Below are 19,212 nucleotides of genomic sequence, written 5' to 3' on the forward strand. Positions count from 1 at the left end.
TGGGGTTGTAGCTCAGTGGTACAGCACTTGCCTCGCATGCATGAGGCACTGGGTTTGATCCTCAGCACCACATAAAAATAAATAAAATTTTAAAAACTTATTTTAAAAAAAGTTTGCTTTTATTTTAGTTTTATGATAAGGAGAAACTAACTTTATTTACATATCACCAAGCAATTCTATGTCACCTACTTTGTAATTTTTGTGTGAATATATATCCAAACAATGGAGTTATTCGTGAAAATTGGTTTTCAAATCAAATTGTACTTTACCTGTACTGAATCATTGTTATATGCAGCAACTGTGTTTTATAAAAAGTCATCCAAGTATTAAATTAGTGAATACTGAACACTGTTCCTAGGGGAAACACAGGATTAGGTTCCTGTGAGCCTCTGGTCATAAAAGTTTTCACTTAAGGATGAATACGTAACCTTGTTTAATGTATGTTTCAGTTTAGACACTTTATTTAATAAATACTATTATTCATTAACATTGAATTCATTATCAAATTACCATTAACTCATGCCTGAGCAAATGTTACCTGTATATTCTGTATAAGATACATCATAGCCATCTTGCACTCAGAATGCTAGATAACATTTCACCACCACACTTAGGGGCCACTGTAAACAGCAAAATCACCAAAAAAGAAAAAAAAGCACAAAAATGCCCCCCCTCCCCAAAGTAGCACTAGATAGAACACAAAGAGGACAGTTGTTTATAGTACAAAGATTAAATCTAAGAAGGCAGAGTGCCACCTTACTCATCAGGCAACTCAAATTTTTCACCATTCTGCAAACATCCATGAATGAAAGTGATCTATTTGATTATTAATTTTTGACTCACAAATTAATTTCAGCAAGCAGGCAAATTTATAATTCAGAATCTACAAATAATGAGGACTGACTTTACAAGAAAAACCCAATTAAATAAATTTCATGGGAAATATCTTAATACTTCAACCTAGCATATTTTAAAAATGTGAAGACTTATACACTGGTGTTCATGAGGAATGGACAACATTTTATGATGTTGTTTCTTAAATCAACCAAAAAAACCCATTTAAGTGTTCTTATGAAGTTTACAGATAAAGAATAAAGATGGAAAAATCATTTAAAATTTACTGTCCATCCTTTAAAGAGTTAATAAGGGAAAATAATATAGACAGGCATCATACACTGTTTGTAATTTTAACACATAACTTTTCTTTTTTTTGGAGGGGGGAGGAGGGGTTGCATTCAGAGGATCAAACCCAGAACCCTGCATATGCTAAGCATGCACTTTACCACCAAACTACACCTCCATCCTGAATAACAATGTATGTAAGATCTCCTTAGGGGGGAAAAAATTCAGATGTTTACCTATCAATATTATGCATTTTTAAAAATTCCTAAGAAAGTCAATAACAGTGATACACACTTATAATCCCAGCTTACTTGCAAGGCTGAGGCAGGATATTTACAAATTTGAGAGGTCATCCTGAGCAACTTAGTGAGATCCTGTCTCAGAATTATAAAGACTAAAATAACTTTAATTAAAAAATTTTCAAGCTGGGGGTGTAACCCAGGGATACAGTGCTTGCCTAGCATGTTTAAGGCCTTGGGTTCAATTTCCAGTACCAATCCCCAAAAAATTAAATATTACTCAGCGTAATCATGTGTATCCAGTTTGCATTTATACTCTCCGTAACAAAATTCATATATATATTAAACATTATCTAATCACACTGACACTTGAAATTTATCAGTGAAAATGAAAACATAATACATTAACTATAAAGACCATAGGAAAATTTGGAAGCTGGGAATCAAATAAAATAAAAGCCACCAATATGTTTTCTTTTCCAAATTCAGATGATTAATTGTAGCATGTTTTTAATAGTGAAAAACTAGAAAATTTTGTCATTAATAACAAATAATGGAATAGTATACAGTCTTTAATAAGAAATGAGCTAGACTATATATATACACACACACACACACACACACACACACACACACATATACACACAATACAGACTTTATATAGATGTAAGTATGGCTTTAATTTAAAATAAGAGATCAGACAAGAAAAGATATTTATACTAATGAGGGGAAAAAATACAAGGCAAATCACACAATACTAGGTACATGATTCCTTCTGTTACCAGCCAGGCACAGTGGCACATACGTGTAATCCCAGCAAGTTGGGAACATGAGGCAGAAGAATTACAAATTTAAGGTCAGCTTCAGCAATATAGTGAGACCCTTAGCAACTGAGTGTGACCCTGTCTCAACATAAAAAATGAAAAAAGGACTGGCAATATAGGTCAGTAGTAAATTATCCTTGGATTCAATCAGGAAGAGAGGAAAAGCAGGGAGGGCAAACAAGAAGAAAAAAATTGCTTTTATTTGTATGGGTATACACACTAAATTGCTAACAAGGAAGGGGATTTAGCAACTGAGGGTACACTGGGGATTGAAACCAGGGATGCACTACCACTAAGTTATATCAGCAGCCCTTTATATTTTTTATTTTGAGACAGGTCTCTTACTAAGTGGTTGAGCCTGGCCTTGAACTTAACAATTTTCCTACCTCAGCCTCCTGAGTATCTGGGATAACAGGCATGCCACTGTGCCTGGAGATAATTTTTATTTTTCACAATGAGCTTATGTAAGTTTTATAAGCATTAGGTAGGTTCTCAACAAATATTCTCTTTTGTTATGGCCAGTTAAATAAAATATGAATAAAATTCATGTTATTTGAAAACTACTCCTGACATCTTGACTCTAGTAAATTCTACGAAATATAAGTAAAAACCACCACTTCCCAGTTCAAAGATGGATTTCAATAAATGTTCTTAAAAAATATTCAACACTCACCAATTCCCAAAACTGAAATGCTTAATGATTTATGACAGGCATCAACAAACTTTTTCTATTAAGAGCCAGAGAAGTTGGCTCAGGAGGCCAAGGCAAGAGAGCTGTAAGTTCAAAGCCAGCTTCAGCAACTTAGTGAGGCCTTAAACAATTTAGCAAGACCTTGTCTCTAAATAAAATATATAAAAGGGCCAGAGATGTGGCTCAATGGTTAAGCACCCAGATAGTAAATATTTTAGACTTTGCAGGCACACATGGTCTCTGTTACATATTCTTTGATTCTGTTTTGTTTTTACAACTCTACAAATATTGTTAAAAAATTCTTGGCCAAATCCACACATGCTAGGAGAAACTTGCCAGCCATAGTTTTGCCCACCACTGATTTATAATGTACCAGCATCTAGAGTCTAATATTTTTTAAATATTTATTTAGTTGTAGATGAACATACAGTATCTTTATTTTTATGTGGTGCTGAGGATCGAACCCAGTGCCTCACACATACAAGGCAAGCATTTTACCACTGAGCTACAGCCCCAGCCCCTAGAAGTCTAATATTTTATTTTATTTTTATATATTTATTTTTTAGTTATCGGCAGACACAACATCTTCATTTGTATGTGGTGCTGAGGATCGAATCCGGGCCGCACACACACACCAGGCAAGCGCGCTACTGCTTGAGCCACATCCCCAGCCCAAAGTCTAATATTTTAAATGTTACACCAAGAATGTTAAAGGTCACAGGGGTCAGTTTTATTCTACATTAAGTGACATTATAGCACTTAAAATTACAAGCTGATTAATACTTTTAATTCTACATGTTAGACAAACTAATAAAACAGTGCGAGAACACAGTAAATAAAATTTCAAGTATTCATATTATATAATCATGATCATGTGTGTGCCTATAAAGCACACATATCCATTTGGAAAAAAAATCAGCTGAATTTAAATGCTATACATCAAAGATCAAGTCTCCTTTTATGATACTTAAAATCATTCACACATTCAAGTAATCAAAATTAGTTAGTCTTCACTGAAAATTAAGAACTGGATTCAGAGACCGGTAGTGATTTATTTGGCTTTAATTTTTTTAATTTATAAGGGTTATTATAAAATATTAACCAACAACATCAAATATTACTCTGAAGTCCATATTCTTGCTGGATGTGGTAGCATAAGCCTATCATCCCAGCAACTCCGGAGGCTGAGGCAGGACCACAAATTCAAGGCCAGCCTACACAATTTAGCAAGACCTTGTCTCAAAAACTAAAAAGGGATAGCGATATATCTCAGTACTACACCACCCCAGGTTTAATTCCCAATATCAAAAAAAATTTTCATTATGAATAATAAACTGAGTCCAATTAAAAGTCTCAAATGAAAAATTTATCCTGCAAAAGAAACCAAATACTCTTTTATAATAATCTTACCTAGACTGGTGGGTTTTATCAGTTCATCCAATAAGTCATAAAATGGTAGTTTTTGAAGTTTTATATCCGGATGGACTGGATGAAGAGCTGATGTAAGATGTGGGAGTTCCAGTTCATGTTTAGGTCCCAGGAGAGAAACAGGGAGTAACGGTGATGATGTAGGGTGACCATCATAAGTGAGCTGTGGAATGGTGGATGGAGACAAAGTTGCTGGCATAGGACTTGAATGTACATTAGGGATGGACAAGTCCGCAGGCGTCATGATTTTCTGGGGGAACCGCCGCCTATAGAGTTCTTTAATTTTCATTTGTACAGCAGGACTACAGCCAGCCTTTAGCAAATGCAGGGCTTTTGTGAGAAGTTCGTGTTTGCGTCCGTGCTTGTTTCTCCCAGCGTAGCCCAACAGTACTTGTAGTTCAGAAACTCTAAGGCTCATAACCATTTGCTTAGAGAAAAAATAAAATGTAAAATGTTAGTATCCAATAAAATAATCTATAATATTAACAATATATTACTATAACCCCTTTCTTCCTTATGATTTGCTTAAAGGACAAATCATTGACAATTCTAATGATTTTAAACTTAAAAGTTAACCACTTAAATAACCAAATAAATTTAAAATTAATGTTCACAGATTCATTGACTTCCCCCCAGGATTAAGAAAGATGTAAGATAAAGTATACAGCAGATACACACCAACTGTTAATGATGAAATTGTCAGTTATTCATCAAACGCTGAGTCGCCAGGAGAGTGCGCTATATAGATAGCAAAGGTGATAATGTGCCTTCAAGAACATTTTTGGTTTTGTGGGGGGAAAATTATAAGTATATTTGAAACAAACAGTCCACCTCAAACACTAGATGTAGGAAGAATATCAGTAACATTATCAAGTATTACATTCTGTAGTAACTCTGGAATGTACAGGACTTAAACTATACCATTTTTGGTCCCTTATATACCAGATCCTAAATTTGATGTTTTCATATGGGCTGCCATTTTTTTTTTCTTTTTACAACTCCACAGGTGTCATCTTTTCTGCTTTATATACGAGAAGACCAGTTCGGAAAGTTTAAATGACTTAGTATGGTCACATAACCTAAGTAGCAGATGAAAGTCAAACCCAAATATATGGGTTTCTAAAAATTCAGGCTCTTTTCACTAAACCATTAGGAAAAGAACAGAGCTAGACGTATATTACTTTTACTCCACTTGGAAGGCCAGGTTGAAAGTCCAAAAATTTGATCTACATGCCACAACATACATGAAAACAGTGGATTCCGTTTTCCAATAGTTCAGTTTTTAAACTATTTTTACTGGATATTTTTCATGCCTTTGTTTTAGCACTTATCCTGCTATACTGTTATTTTCTGCTTATATAAGTGATTCTATTACTAGGCTAAAGTTCTCTAAGGCACATGATGATGTTATCCTTAGCATCCAGGACTAAGGCCTGACAATAGTAGAAACTTAAAAATGTCTAGAGAGTAAATGAATAAACAAGAATGGTATATCAGATGAAATGGATGGAGGTGAAGCTATAGTGAAAAGTTATCCAAATGAATACCTAAACACATGTGCTCTATAGAGGCATACAAAAAGACATAACAAAACTTTGAAAATAAATTCTAGGGGCTGAGGCTCAGCGGTAGCACATTTACCTAGCATGTGTGAGACACTGGGTTTGATTCTCAGCACCATATATAAATAAAAAATATAAAGTTCTATCAAAAACTAAAAAATAAAAATTTTAATAAATAAATAAATTCTACCCCAAATCCCATATTATCAAAGGTTATAAAATCGCTAACTATAATGTCAGCAAGATACCATTTTCTCTCTGCTCAACAAAATGTCCCAAACAGCACAAAATAGGCTTAAGAATTTTATTATTTATTTTCAAGGGAATAAGGAATTCAGAGTGTGACTGCACACACCTGTAATCCCAGCAACTAAGCCTGAGGCAGGAGAATCGCCAAGTTCTACCCTCAGCAAATCAGCAAGGCCCTAAGCAACTTAGTAAGACCCTGTCTCAAAAAGTAAAGTAAACCAATCTGCAGGATAGAACCAGGTGGGGGGACATAGGGAATTCAAACTGAAATGCACTACTAGTAAGTATGCTGTTTTCAAAAGAAACAACATGAAATTTCAAGGGTTTAAGATTAAAAATAAGTTTAAATTGGCATTGGACATATATACTTCATTTTATAGGGGAAAAGAAGTACAAAATTTAAGAACTATCTTTCCATTTCAAGTTAACTCCATTTTTCCTAAGTAAAAAATAAAATTGGCAATACAGTGATTACCATGAACTCTTTCTTTTTTTAAATTTTTTTTTTTCGTTTTCAGCAGACACATCTTTTATTTGTATGTGGTGCTGAGGATTGAACCCAGCACCACACACATGCCAGGTGAGCGCGCTACCGCTTGAGCCACATCCCCAGCCCCTACCATGAACTCTTCACACGACAGTACAAGTATTTAAACATAGCACAGAGAGCCAGAGAGGTGGCATATGCCTGTAATCCCAGCTAACTGGGAGGCCAACACAGAAGAATCATTTGAGCCTAGAAGTTCAAGACAGCCTGGGCAACAATTTGAGACACAGTCTTAAAATAAATAGGTAAAAATAAAGCACAGACTTATAATTGTTCTATTTTTATGGAAAAACACATTGACAAGTTACATAAGTTAAAATCTCTTGCTGTTAGGTCCAAAGAAAAAGTTAGTGATACAACAATAAACCTAACTGCTCTTAGTTATATTTTTTGACCGCCTCTGAAAGGCAAAGCAAGCAAAAGCAACAGGTAAAATAATACCTAGTACACAGAATGTACTCTAATGTAGCTGCTGTTAACAAGCCATGACTTCTGATTTTTTTTTTTTAACATCAATCATCACAATTATGAGGCAGGTATAGTCTACAGGTATAGGTTCTACATGGGAAATAGTAAAGCTAAGAAAGTTGTTGACCTGCTTAGGGAAAAGGGGAAAAAATAGAGCAATGGATTTAATCAATAAGAACTTTGTAGCTCCAGTCAGGTGTGCAGTGATACATGCCTGTAATTCCAGTGGCTCGAGAGGCAAAGACAGGAGGACTGCAAGTTCAAAGCCAGCCTTAGCAATGACGAGGGACTAAATAACTCAGTGAGACCCTGTCTCTAAAAAAAACACAAATTGCGCTGGGTATATGGCTCAGTGGTTGAGTGCCCCCAAGTTCAATCTCCAGTACTTCCCCTCCCCAAAAAGGAACTTTGTAGCCAGGAGCAGTGACACATGCCTGTAATCCCAGCAGCTTGAGAGGCTAAGGCAGGAGTTCAAAGCCAGCTTCAGCAAATTAGTGAGGCCCTAAGCAACTCATAAGACCCAGTCTTTAAATAAAATGTAAAATAGGTTGGGGATATGGCTCAATGGTTAAGCACCCCCGGGCTCAATCCTCAGTACTAAAAAAAAGTTATAGTTTGTACTTGAGTAGTTTCAGCAGACAGTACCAAGTTTAAAAAACATAATGAAGGACTGGCTTTGAGGGTATTTAAAATAAAGTAGGAAGGAATGAGAAAGAGAGAAGAGGAAAATGCTTGGGAGTGATATTGGCCAAATTATATTGTCATATTGCATGTACAAATATGTAACAACAGATTCTACTAATATATACCACTATAATGCCACCAATAAAAAATGTGGGAAAAAATATAAAATGAACTGAGAATGTAGATCAATGATGAAGTCCCTGCCCCTGGGTTCAATCCCCATTTCAGGGGTATGGGGGAGGTGAGAAGAAAAACATAACAACTTTCAATCTTAAAAAACAAAAAAAAAAAACAATTACTAAATGGGCAAATGAATTAACAGATACTTTTCAAAAGAAAAAATACAAATGACCAAGAAATTATGCAAATCATAGTAATGTAGCCACATCAATATTCATAGCAGCTCAATTCACAATAGCTAAACTGTGGAAGCAACCCTCAATAGATGAATGAATAAAGAAACTGTGGTATACATACACAATGGAATATCACTCCAAATTAAGAGAGAATAAAATAATGGCATTTGCAGGTCAATGGATGGAGTTGGAGAATATCATGCTAAGCGAAGTAAGCCAATCCCCAAAAAACAAAGGCCAAATGTTTTCTCTGATAAGTGCTTGCTGATCCACATAGGAGCATGGAAAAAAATGGGGGAACTTTGGGCAAAGGGGAGGGTTAGGAGCGTGCACAGGGGCAGGAAAGATGGTGGAATGAGATGGACATCATTACCTTAGGTACATGTATTACTACATACATGGTGTGATGCTACATTGTGTACAACCAGAGAAATGAAAAATTGTGTTGCAATTGTGTATAATGAATCAAAATGCACTCTGCTGTCATATACACTTAATTAAAATTAATTAATTTTAAGAAACTACACTGAGATTTCAAATCCCACCAGTCAGAATGACAGTCATCAGGAACACAGATAATAATAAATGCTGAACAGGATGTGGAGAAAAAAAACCAACACTTTTCTACTGTTGGTGGGAGTATAAATTATTACAATCACAATGAAAATCACTATGGAATTTCCTCAAAAGACTAGGAATGGAACCACCATATGACCCAGCTGTACCACTCTTCAATATTTATCCTAAGAATTAAGCTCAGCAAACTGTAGTGATACATGCATACCCATGTTTATAGCAGCATAATTCACAATAGCCAAATTATGGAACCAACTAGGTGTCATCAATGGATGAAGAAAATGTAGTGTGTGTGTGTGTGTGTGTGTGTGTGTGTGTGTGTGGTTTTATTCAGTCATAAAGAAGCAAGTAAGAATGTCATTTGCAAGAAAATGGATGGAACTTATAATTATGTTAAGTGAAAAAAGTCAAACTCAGAAGGTCAAGGGTCATATGTTCTCTCATATGAAGCTAAAGAGGAAAATGAAAAAGGGTTGGGGGAGATGATCTCATGAAAATCAAAGGGAGATCAGCAGAGGAAAAGGACCAGTGGGAGGAGGAGAAGTGGGAAAGTGTTGGGGAGTGATATTGGCCAAATTATAGTCATATTGTGTGCATCTACAAATATGTATAACAACAAATCCCACCACTCTGTACTAACTACAATGTACCAATAAAATAATGTGGGAAAAATACAGTTTGAAGACCCTCCCTAAAATAAATAAAATAAAATGAAGTAGGGCCATAAAAAGGAGCCATATCAAGCTGGGTTGGGTCTGGAGTCAGGTAAGTGAGCACTTTAATTCTGCACCCTAGTGCTTCACTCACCTCATCCTAGTCCCAGATCTACCAAGCACTTTGTCTAGTTTGATAGCAGACTCTTAAGTATGTTTAAAAAGAGAGAGGAAAGCAAGTAAAAAGGAAGAGTAAAAATCCTGGAAACAAAGGCAACAGGTCTCTGAGTAACAGCTTCAGGGATTAGAAAATGAACAAATATAGAAGGATCAAATGAGACAGAGAGAGATGAGAACCCTGGAAAGATACTTTGGAGACACACAGAGATGGGAAGGAGGAGGCAGAAAAAAGAAATGAAATTTTATATTGAAATGTGGAGAGGCAACTCAAAGACATTCCATTTGACAAATCTCCTTTTGTATTATATTCAACCATCCTCATATCTATAACATAAAATCTGAAGATATTGAGTAATGTAAATAAATAAAGGAAGAAATGAATGGATAGATGAAATAGAATGGTAGATAAATACATGTGTACTTTAGTTGAAAAAAAAATTTAAAAACTTGCTGAATGTCACACAACAAATTCCACATCAAAAGTACTTCCACATTTTAACATACTGTTTAAACAAATTGCATGCCTTTTAATTAGGAAACAGAAAAATATCTACTAGAAGATAAATTTAACAACTGGTACGGTGGTGCACGCCAGTAATCCCAGGGGCTGGGGAGGTTTAGGCAGGAGGATTGCAAGTTCAAAACCAGCCTCAGCAAAAGCAAAGCACTAAGCAACTCAGTGAGACCCTATCTCTAAATAAAATACAAAAGAGTGCTGGGGATGTGAGTTCAATCTCCAGTTTAAAAAAAAAAAAAAAGTAGGTGGTTAAAGTAAGAAAGTATAAAAAAGATTTTAAATATTTTTCATTTTTTAAAAAAATAAAGTATATGGATTTATATCAACCATTGAACAGTATAATCACATGCAAAGAAAGATCAGGTGGTACCTATTGCTATTATTGTACCAACTACTGCATATTCTCCTACCCTCCCCCAGGAGTACTCTACCACTGAGCTAACATCCCAAGATTCCCCTTCTCCCCTTTTTTACTTTCTTTAATTTTGAGATAAGAGTCTCCCTAAATTGCCCAAGCTGGCCTTGAACTTTCAATCCTCCTGCCTCACTCTCCCAAGTAGCTAGGATTATAGGCATGTGACACCACAGCTGGCTGTGGTATTCTCAAGGACTGCAGGAGCACGAAAAATTTAAAAAAAAAAAAAAAACTAAAGGGGGTAGAAAACACTGCAACATCTAAAGTACCACTTAATCAAAAAGCTGCAAGAATCGTGTAGTTGTCGATTCACAATGTACAATGCTGACAACAGAGGAAAACTAGGCACTTAAATACATCTGAGATGTTGAAATTTTTTAATCTGCCATATGTTTAAAAATCTCCAAGGGCTGGAGTTGTGGCTCAGTGGTAGAACACTTGCCTAGCATGCATTGGTTCAATCCCCGGGACCACATAAAAATAAACAAAATAAAGGTATTGTGTCCAATCTGCAACTAAAAAAAAAAAAAAACTTTCCATTTGTTAGTTCTACAACAAAATGAATACTTACAACTAAAGATAACATCAACCACTACTACTACAGAAACTATTACCTCCTTGGCAATTTCATAGCTTTCTTCCTCAAATTATATAGTTCTTAGAATTGTAGAAGATTAAAAATGCCAGAGAAGTGTATATATTCTGTACAGAAGAGCATTCCATGAGTAGCGTCGTCTTAAAATTTTTAAAGAGATATGCACATAATTTTTTTTTTTTTTGAGAGAGAGAGAGAGAGAGAGAGAGAGAGAGAATTTTAATTTTTTTTTTTGAGTTTTCGGCGGACACAACATCTTTGTTTGTATGTGGTGCTGAGGATCGAACCCAGGCCATACGCATGCCAGGCGAGCGCGCTACCGCTTGAGCCACATCCCCAGCCCTGAGCACATAATTTTAAAATCCAAATCATTTTAACAAGAAAAAACAGCAGCTAAGTGCCCCACTCGCAATTTTCAAATCCCTGCGGCAACCATTTTGACTTTTTAGCTATTTCTTCTAGAATTTTTCATTATGATCTATTCTTAATTTTTCATTTTAGGTATTTATTGACTTCCCATGGTAACAAAATGTTTAGCTCTGTCACATCTCTCTTCCCACCTCATCATCATAATTTGTGGTAGAATCAACTGTCAATATTATTTTCAGCCATTATAATAATATAACAGCTAAACCATTATTAGAGTTAATAACTGCACCATTTCCCCACCTGCTTAGTTATCTTAAGTATTGACTGCCTATTCATCTGCAAACTGCTACAAAGTCTAACTTTCCTCTTCATATATTCAAATATATCAGGTAATTCTGTTTTAATTTCTTTCTTAAAGACTTACTTCCTGTGGGCCTGGTGCCACACACCTGTAATCCCAGAGGCTCAGAAGGCTATGGCAGGAGGATCACAAGTTCATTCAAGATCAGCCTCAAAAACTAAGCAAGGCCCTAAGCATCTTGGAGAGATCCTGTCTCAAAATTAAAATAAATAAAAATAAAAAAGGCTGGGGAATGTGACTCAGTGGCTAAGCAACCCTGGGTTTAATCTTTAGTACCAAAACAACAACCACCAAAAAAAAAAAAAAAAAAAATCTTACTTCCTAAAGCTCTCCATCATGTTCCAATCTAGACTGGTTAAATATCTAAGCCTGATGTACAATTATGATCACGGAATTTTCCATTAACTTATCCTGGGAATTCTCTTTTATACTGGATCCTAATCTCATTTCTACTTCTTTCTTGGTTTTCTCTTTTAGTGGGGTATTTTTCCAGTAGCTTTCAGAGAAGGGGAGCATGGGAAGGTTTTGTTTTATTCACTACATTATGTCTTTAAAAATCTTCATTTACCTGTACTTAACTGAGTGGCTCAGTGCAGAATTCTAGAGAGGAAATCATGTTTTGTAAACATTCTGAATGTCTTTCCTCATTGTCTTCTGGTTCCCAGTGTTGGTATTAAGAAGACTGGCACCATTTAAATCTTTAATCTTCATAGTCAACTGTGTATCCCCCTCTGGAAGCCTTATTCCTCTTTATGTGTTCTGAAATTTAACAATATTGTACCTTTGGGTTGGTTTTGTTTTTGTTTTGTTTGTTTGCATGAACTGATAATTGCTGACCCTTTAAGATAAGCTGGGCATGGTAGTGCATGCCTGTGATCCCAGCAGCGTGGGAGGCTGAGGCAGGAGTATTATGAGATCAAAGCCAGCTTCAGGAACTTAACCAGGCCCTATTTTATTTATTTAGAAACTCTGTTTCTAAATAAAATGTAAAAAAGAGCTGGGGATGTGGCTCAATGGTTAAGCATCCTTGGGTTTAATTCCTGGTACCAAAAATAACAAAAATAATAATAATAAATAAATAAAATTAAAGATACATGTCCTTCAGTTCAGCTCTGGGAAATTTTATGCCAGTAATCTTCTTTCAGTTTTTTTTTTTTTTTTTTTTTTGTTGTTCTCTTTCTTATATACCTATCTGAATACTGGCCTTCCAAAACGAATTCTCTAAGTATTCTCAGGGAAGAGTAGGGAGGAATGGGAGAGTAGACATGTATGCCCCCACCATTCAATAAGAAGGCATTTCTCAGGCTGGGGTTGTAGCTCAGTGGTAAATCACTTGCCTAATATGTGAGATATTGGGTTAGATTCTCATCACTGCATTTATTAAAGATCCATCAGAGAAGGTATTTTTAAAAAGAAGGCATTTCCTTCAATTGTCTTTTTAGGACATATAAAACTTATTATAAAAATAGACACGTGTAGGTGAACACTATCTCAACTACACAAAGGCAGGGTCCATATTCTGAAAAAGACAGACAATATTTAAGTAACAGCAATAAGAAGGGTGCTTTTTGCAATTAAATAGAAAGTGCCAGTTTTATTGTCTCATTAGCTATGACCGTATACTATTAAAGGTCATATCTAAATTGTGAATAAGAATTAGATGCTACTAGTGAACAACATAATTATTCTCATTCACATATCCTACTGCAATGGTTTATAGGATTAGTCATAAGGCAGACCCTATGAGTCTGTATCTGGTAACACTTTATATAACTAATTATAGGCCAGAATGAATTCTAAAGATAGCCAAACTAGGCATTTAATAATGTCATAATGTTTCATTTATACTTTTGCTTTCTATCCACAAACCAAAGGAATAACCAAAAGGTCTATAATAGCAAACATTAAAGCATGCACAGTACAACAAAAATATTTCATTCATTATTTTCTGGTCAGATTCCTTCAATGGGACTGAATTTTGGATTATTTCTAATCTTTCCCATTAGAAATAGTTAATAAGTAGACGGTAGGTTAGCAATCTGTCGACAATGCCTAGTTCAACCAGAAAACCTAGTTAGACAGTTTCTACTCAAAGCAGTAAATCAGGTTGGTAACATACTTCTCCATAATCTTTCTTCCACCCAATGTCTCATCTTTTATTTATTTATTTCTTAAGCTAACTGGAAAATGACATGTTGTACCTATCCATCCCAGCTGATAGTCTTTCTCCTCTCCTGATCTCTATTCTATCATATTGATTGCACTGAGCTCCCACAAAATATTATAATTATACATAAATGGAGATTCCATTCTCCTTTAAGCAAACTATAAACTTAACACTGTTGAAATGGTGTATGAGCTTCAATTTTTGACAGGCAATTTAAATGTGATCCTCATTTATGTACTACATTTACTGTAACTATTTTACGTACTTCAAAAGCTCCTTCTTGATAACTTGAATCCTAAAAATAACAAATCTTAAGTCAGAATGTTTTTAAAATCTGAATATAATATTTTTCACAATAAAAAATTTAGCTTAAGCCAAACATGGTGGCACACACCTGTAATCCCAACAGTTCAAGAGACTGAGGCAGAAGGATCACAAATTCAAAGCCAGCCTCAGCAACTTGGCAAGATCCTGTCTCAAAATAAAAAATAAAAAAAAAGCAAGGAATGTGGCTCAGTGGTTAAGAGGCCCTGGGCTCAATTCCAGGTACAAAAAAACAAACAACAACAAAAAAAAATATATATATATATAATTTTTAAATATAATTTAAAATTGTAGGATTTAAAACACATTGACCAACTCCTTATGCAGAAGTGCAGAGCCAAAAAAAATATGGTTCCTCTTTCAGGGGAAAAAATGCTCTGCACAGATATACAATAAAATGCCTTTTAAAATCAGGCCTGATAGCACACACCTGTAATCCTAGTAACTCGGGTACTGAGGCAGGGGGATCACAAATTCAAGGCCAGCCTCAGCAACTTAATAAGACTGTAAACAACTTAGTGAGACCCTATCTCAAAAGTAAAAAGGGCTGGGGATATAGCACAGTGATAAAGCACCCCTAGGTTAAATCCCTAGTACAAAAAAAAAAAAAAGAATTTATGGAAGTAACACCAATAGGATGAGTGAGGCAGGAAGAGACAAATAGGTCTGGGGTTGTGGCTCAGTGGTAGAGCACTCAACTAGCACGTGCGAGGCCCTGAGTTGGAGCCTCAGCACCACATAAAAATAAATAAGTGAAATAAAGGTATTATGTCCAACTACAACTAAAAAATAAATTTAAAAAAGAAGAAGAGACAAATAACTTCTAACAAGCTAGGTACAGTGAAATATGCTTATAATCCCAGCCACTTGGGAGACCAAGGTGGGAGGGTTCCAAGTTCAAGTTCAAGGCCAGCTCAGGAAACTCTGTGAGATCCCATCTCTAAATTTAAAAAGGGGTAGGGATATAGCTCAGTGGTACAGTATTTGCCTAGCATGTGCAAAGCCCTGGATTCCATCTCCAATACCACACACATTAAAAAAATCTATTCTCTATGGGGCTGGGGCTCAGCGGTAGTGCACTTGCCTGGCATGTGTGAGGCATTGGGTTAGATTCTCAGCACCATAAATAAATAAATAAATAAATAATAAGATCTAGAGACAATTAAAAAAAAAAAACTCCTCTCTAAAGGTTACAGCAACAAACAGAAATTATTTATCTACATATATGGTAAAAAAGGAACTGTGATAATGGAAATAAAGAAGACAAGGCCAGGAAATTCTGCAAGTAAAAACTGAAGGTTATGGTCAATATTGTGGCTTATGGTGGGTCTTTGAAAAATTAGTACTATACTTGATCATGAGGACCATCATCATTTACTTTCAAAATAAATTCTAAAAAATAATAACCAGGCTGGGCGTGTGGCCCATGCCTATAATTTCAGACTCCAGGGGCTGAGGCTGAGGCAGCAGGACTGCAAGTTTGAGGTCAGCCTGAGCAACTTAGTGAGACTATGATTCAAAATAATAGGGCTGAGGTATGGTTCAGTGATAGAACACCTCTGGGTTCAGCCTCCAGCACTACCAAAAAAAGGAAGAAAAGATAAGTGGTGGACCTGGTGGTACACACCTATAATTCCAGCCATCCAGGAGGCTGAGGCAGGAGGATTGCAAGTTCAAAGCCAGCATCAGCAACTTACAACACTAAGCAACTTAGTGAAAGCCCGTCTCAAAATAAAAAAATAAAAAGGGCTGGGGATATGGCTCAGTGGTTAAATGCTCCTGAGTTCAATCCCTGATGAAAGGAAAGGGGAAGGGGAAGGAAAGGAAAAAAAGAAAGGGCTTTTAAGAAATTTTAAGTCTATCAAACTCTAAAATATCAAATATTCTTTTCTAACCCTCCTCCAACCAAAAACAAACATAACACAGCATTTGCAACGGAAATACCACCCCATTTTAATTCAAGTTTCACACAGGAAGCAATGAAAGAAACAGTATACCCTATCTGAAAGTTGAGATGCCTAATGAAGAAAGATGTATTTACAAAACAAAAAGTGAGAAAAAGAATGCTTTCTGTAAGTAAACAAAGCTTTTAAATTACAGCCTTTAATTTAGGTTCCAGAACAGAAATCAAGGAAAAGCCTTAAAGGGATATATTAGAACTATTTCAGAGTAACAGGTGTAATTAGTTTACAGAGCTAGCAAGAAAATGGAGTTAAACTCAAAGTCAGATCCAAAGTCCACACAATGCTGCAAGAATACTATTAGATAATTTAAAAATGCTTTGGGAACAATATAAACACAGGACCAGAACATAAAACAGAACTAAGATCTCCCTGCCTAATCCTACATTTAATACACTGGTTTTCCATACTTTGTGACTGATTGATGGTCTCTCAACCTGTGGAGAGACCATCACTTCTAATAGTTCATGACCTTTAAAAAAAATTAGTTAAAAGCTGTATGAATCAAATTTCCTTTAAATTTCCACCTACTGTCCATTATTCTTAAAATGTGTTACGGTTTTTTCCCAAATATACCCCTTGACCATTGTTCTGGGTATTCTACAGTCCATAGTACTGGGGAATGAATGAAATATTCTAGATATGGTCTGACAAGTCTTGAATACAGTAGTATTTCTATTCCTATCATTATGATCCCTATTATGATGTTTCTACCAATTTAACCTAATAAAACATTTACATTTTAGATTGTTCTTTTAATATTTATATATTTAGTTTTCGGTGGACACAACATCTTTATTTTATTCTTATGTGGTGCTGAGGATCGAACCCAGTGCCTCGCGCATGCTAGGCGAGCGAACTACCGTTTGAGCCACATCCCCAGCCCTTAGACTGGTTTTATTTGAAAAAGGGGAGAGTGGGCTGGGTTTGTGGCTCCATGGTACAGCGTTTACCTCACATGTATGAGGCACTGGGTTCAATTCTCAGCACCACATATAAATAAATGAATAAAATAAAGGTCCATCAACAACTTAAAAAAATTTTTTAAAGGGGGGGGAAAGTATGGTTTGTGTTATACTTTTGTTTTAGTGGGGATTGGTAGAGTGCATCCCCATCATCTTGTTGCTTATATTGTCAGAAGCTAACAAAAATCTTCATTCAACATCTTTCACCTGAACTATTACAAAGTCAAAGAACCCCATCCTCTAACACAATTTTCCTGTTGTATTGTTTTGTTTTTGTGGTGCTGAGGAATAGAACCCAAAATCTCCCACGTGTTTGATAAGTACTATACCCACTGAGCTACAAACTCCAAACCCACTAAGCTACATTCCCAGCCCACAATTTAAAGGCAAAAACTTTTATTTAATGCTGTTAAACTGCATTTTCTTCAGCTTATAATTCTAAACTCTCAAAACTCTTAGAAAAAAAACTATACCTGTCTATTGTGCAACTTATCATACAGTGTATAAATTACTGATTTTCTAGTCTGTGTCTTCTGGTAGACTTGGCATTTTTCAAGGACAATCATATCCAAGTCCCTGATGCTAAAAATAGTTCATGACACCTAATAAGTAAGTGCCCAGGGGATGATGAACTAATTCCTCTTGATTCTGTCATCTAACACATCCTCAGTTTTGTGTCCTCTACAAAATATAACTGTTGCCTCTTAAATATTCACCCAGGTTATCTTTAAAACTTGATATAACAGGGTCAATACTAGAGAGCCCTGTGGCACATCACAAGAGATTATCCTCTAATGGCACATCACAAGAGATTACCCTCTAGTGGCACATCACAGGAGATTACCCTCTAAGTAACAATAAAGTTTAAGGTAACAAGTAAAATTATTCAACTACTTGATATTCAGATGACTATTTCCTAAGTTTAATTATTCAATGAACATTGTCCAGAAAGCTCAAGAAAAATTATTAAAGTAGTATTTCAGTCCCAATTTATAAATTTCAGAGAAAAACTGATTTAAAAAAAGAAATGTTCTCAAAGTTCTGGGGATAATTCCTCATAAACTACACAGAAATGTGTAAAAGAAAAAAAATGGCTTACAGGAAAAGTTTGTTTTGCAATGACAGCTTGCCCGAGTGTATTTTAAAATCCCATCAGAAACCTACTCATGATTGATAACACTCTTCCTTTTCTACATGGAAGGAAACACATCCATTTGATTACTAGTTACAGATAAGAGAAACAATTTTACAACAACAAGCTTCCTTTGTCTACATAAAGTAAAATTGCTAACCTACTGTAAAACTTAAATCATTATCTTCAGAACAGATCATTATGATCAATATTTTGGTGGAGGGGGAGACCAGGGAGTTAATCCAGGGGCACTTTACCACAGAACCACATTCCCAGCCCTTTATTATTTTGAAACAAATTTTTGCCAAGTTGCTTAGGGCCTCACTGAGTTGCTGAGTCTGGCTTTGAACTTGTGATTCTCCTGCCTCAGCCTCCCCAGTGTCTGGGATTACAGGTGTGCACCACTGATCAAAATTATACAAAATTACTACAGTAGTAAAATAAATTTTAAGAAAATGTTAGATTTAGCTGGGTGTGGTGACACCACCTTAAAATCAGGGACTCAAATTCAAGGCCAGCCTTAGCCTTTATTTTGAAGCCCTGTCTCAAAAAAAAAAAGAATCAAAGGGCTAAAGATGGTGGAAAAGATGAACATCATTACCCTAAGTACATGTATGAAGTCACGAATGGTGCGAATATACTTTGTATACAATCATAAACATGAAAAATTGTGCTCTATATGTGTAATATGAATTGTAGTGCATTCTGCTGTCATATAACAAATTAGAATAAAAAAATTTAAAAAGGGGCTGAAGATATAGCTCAGTGGCAAAGTTCCCCTGGGTTTAATCCCTAGTACCAAAAAAAAAAAAAAAAAAAGAAAGAAA

The 19,212-nt window shown here is 35.5% G+C and overlaps 1 protein-coding gene across 6 annotated transcripts in view; it reads right to left on the reverse strand.

Annotated features, from left to right (window-relative positions):
- Positions 1-19,212, reverse strand: part of Pias1 (protein inhibitor of activated STAT 1) — a 130,608-nt gene that overhangs the window by 93,575 nt on the left and 17,821 nt on the right. For 5 of the 6 annotated variants that reach the window (XM_005316729.3, XM_078049400.1, XM_078049401.1 and 2 more), the window contains one exon: positions 4,287-4,731. In XM_005316729.3, coding sequence (XP_005316786.2) covers positions 4,287-4,731 — 445 coding nt within the window. Of the gene's footprint in view, positions 1-4,286; positions 4,732-4,982; positions 5,089-19,212 lie in introns of those variants that run through there. The other variant, XM_021727851.3, reaches the window with a different exon arrangement.

The sequence above is a fragment of the Ictidomys tridecemlineatus genome, chromosome 5 (genome assembly GCF_052094955.1).
Source record: "Ictidomys tridecemlineatus isolate mIctTri1 chromosome 5, mIctTri1.hap1, whole genome shotgun sequence".
Lineage (NCBI taxonomy): Eukaryota > Metazoa > Chordata > Mammalia > Rodentia > Sciuridae > Ictidomys > Ictidomys tridecemlineatus.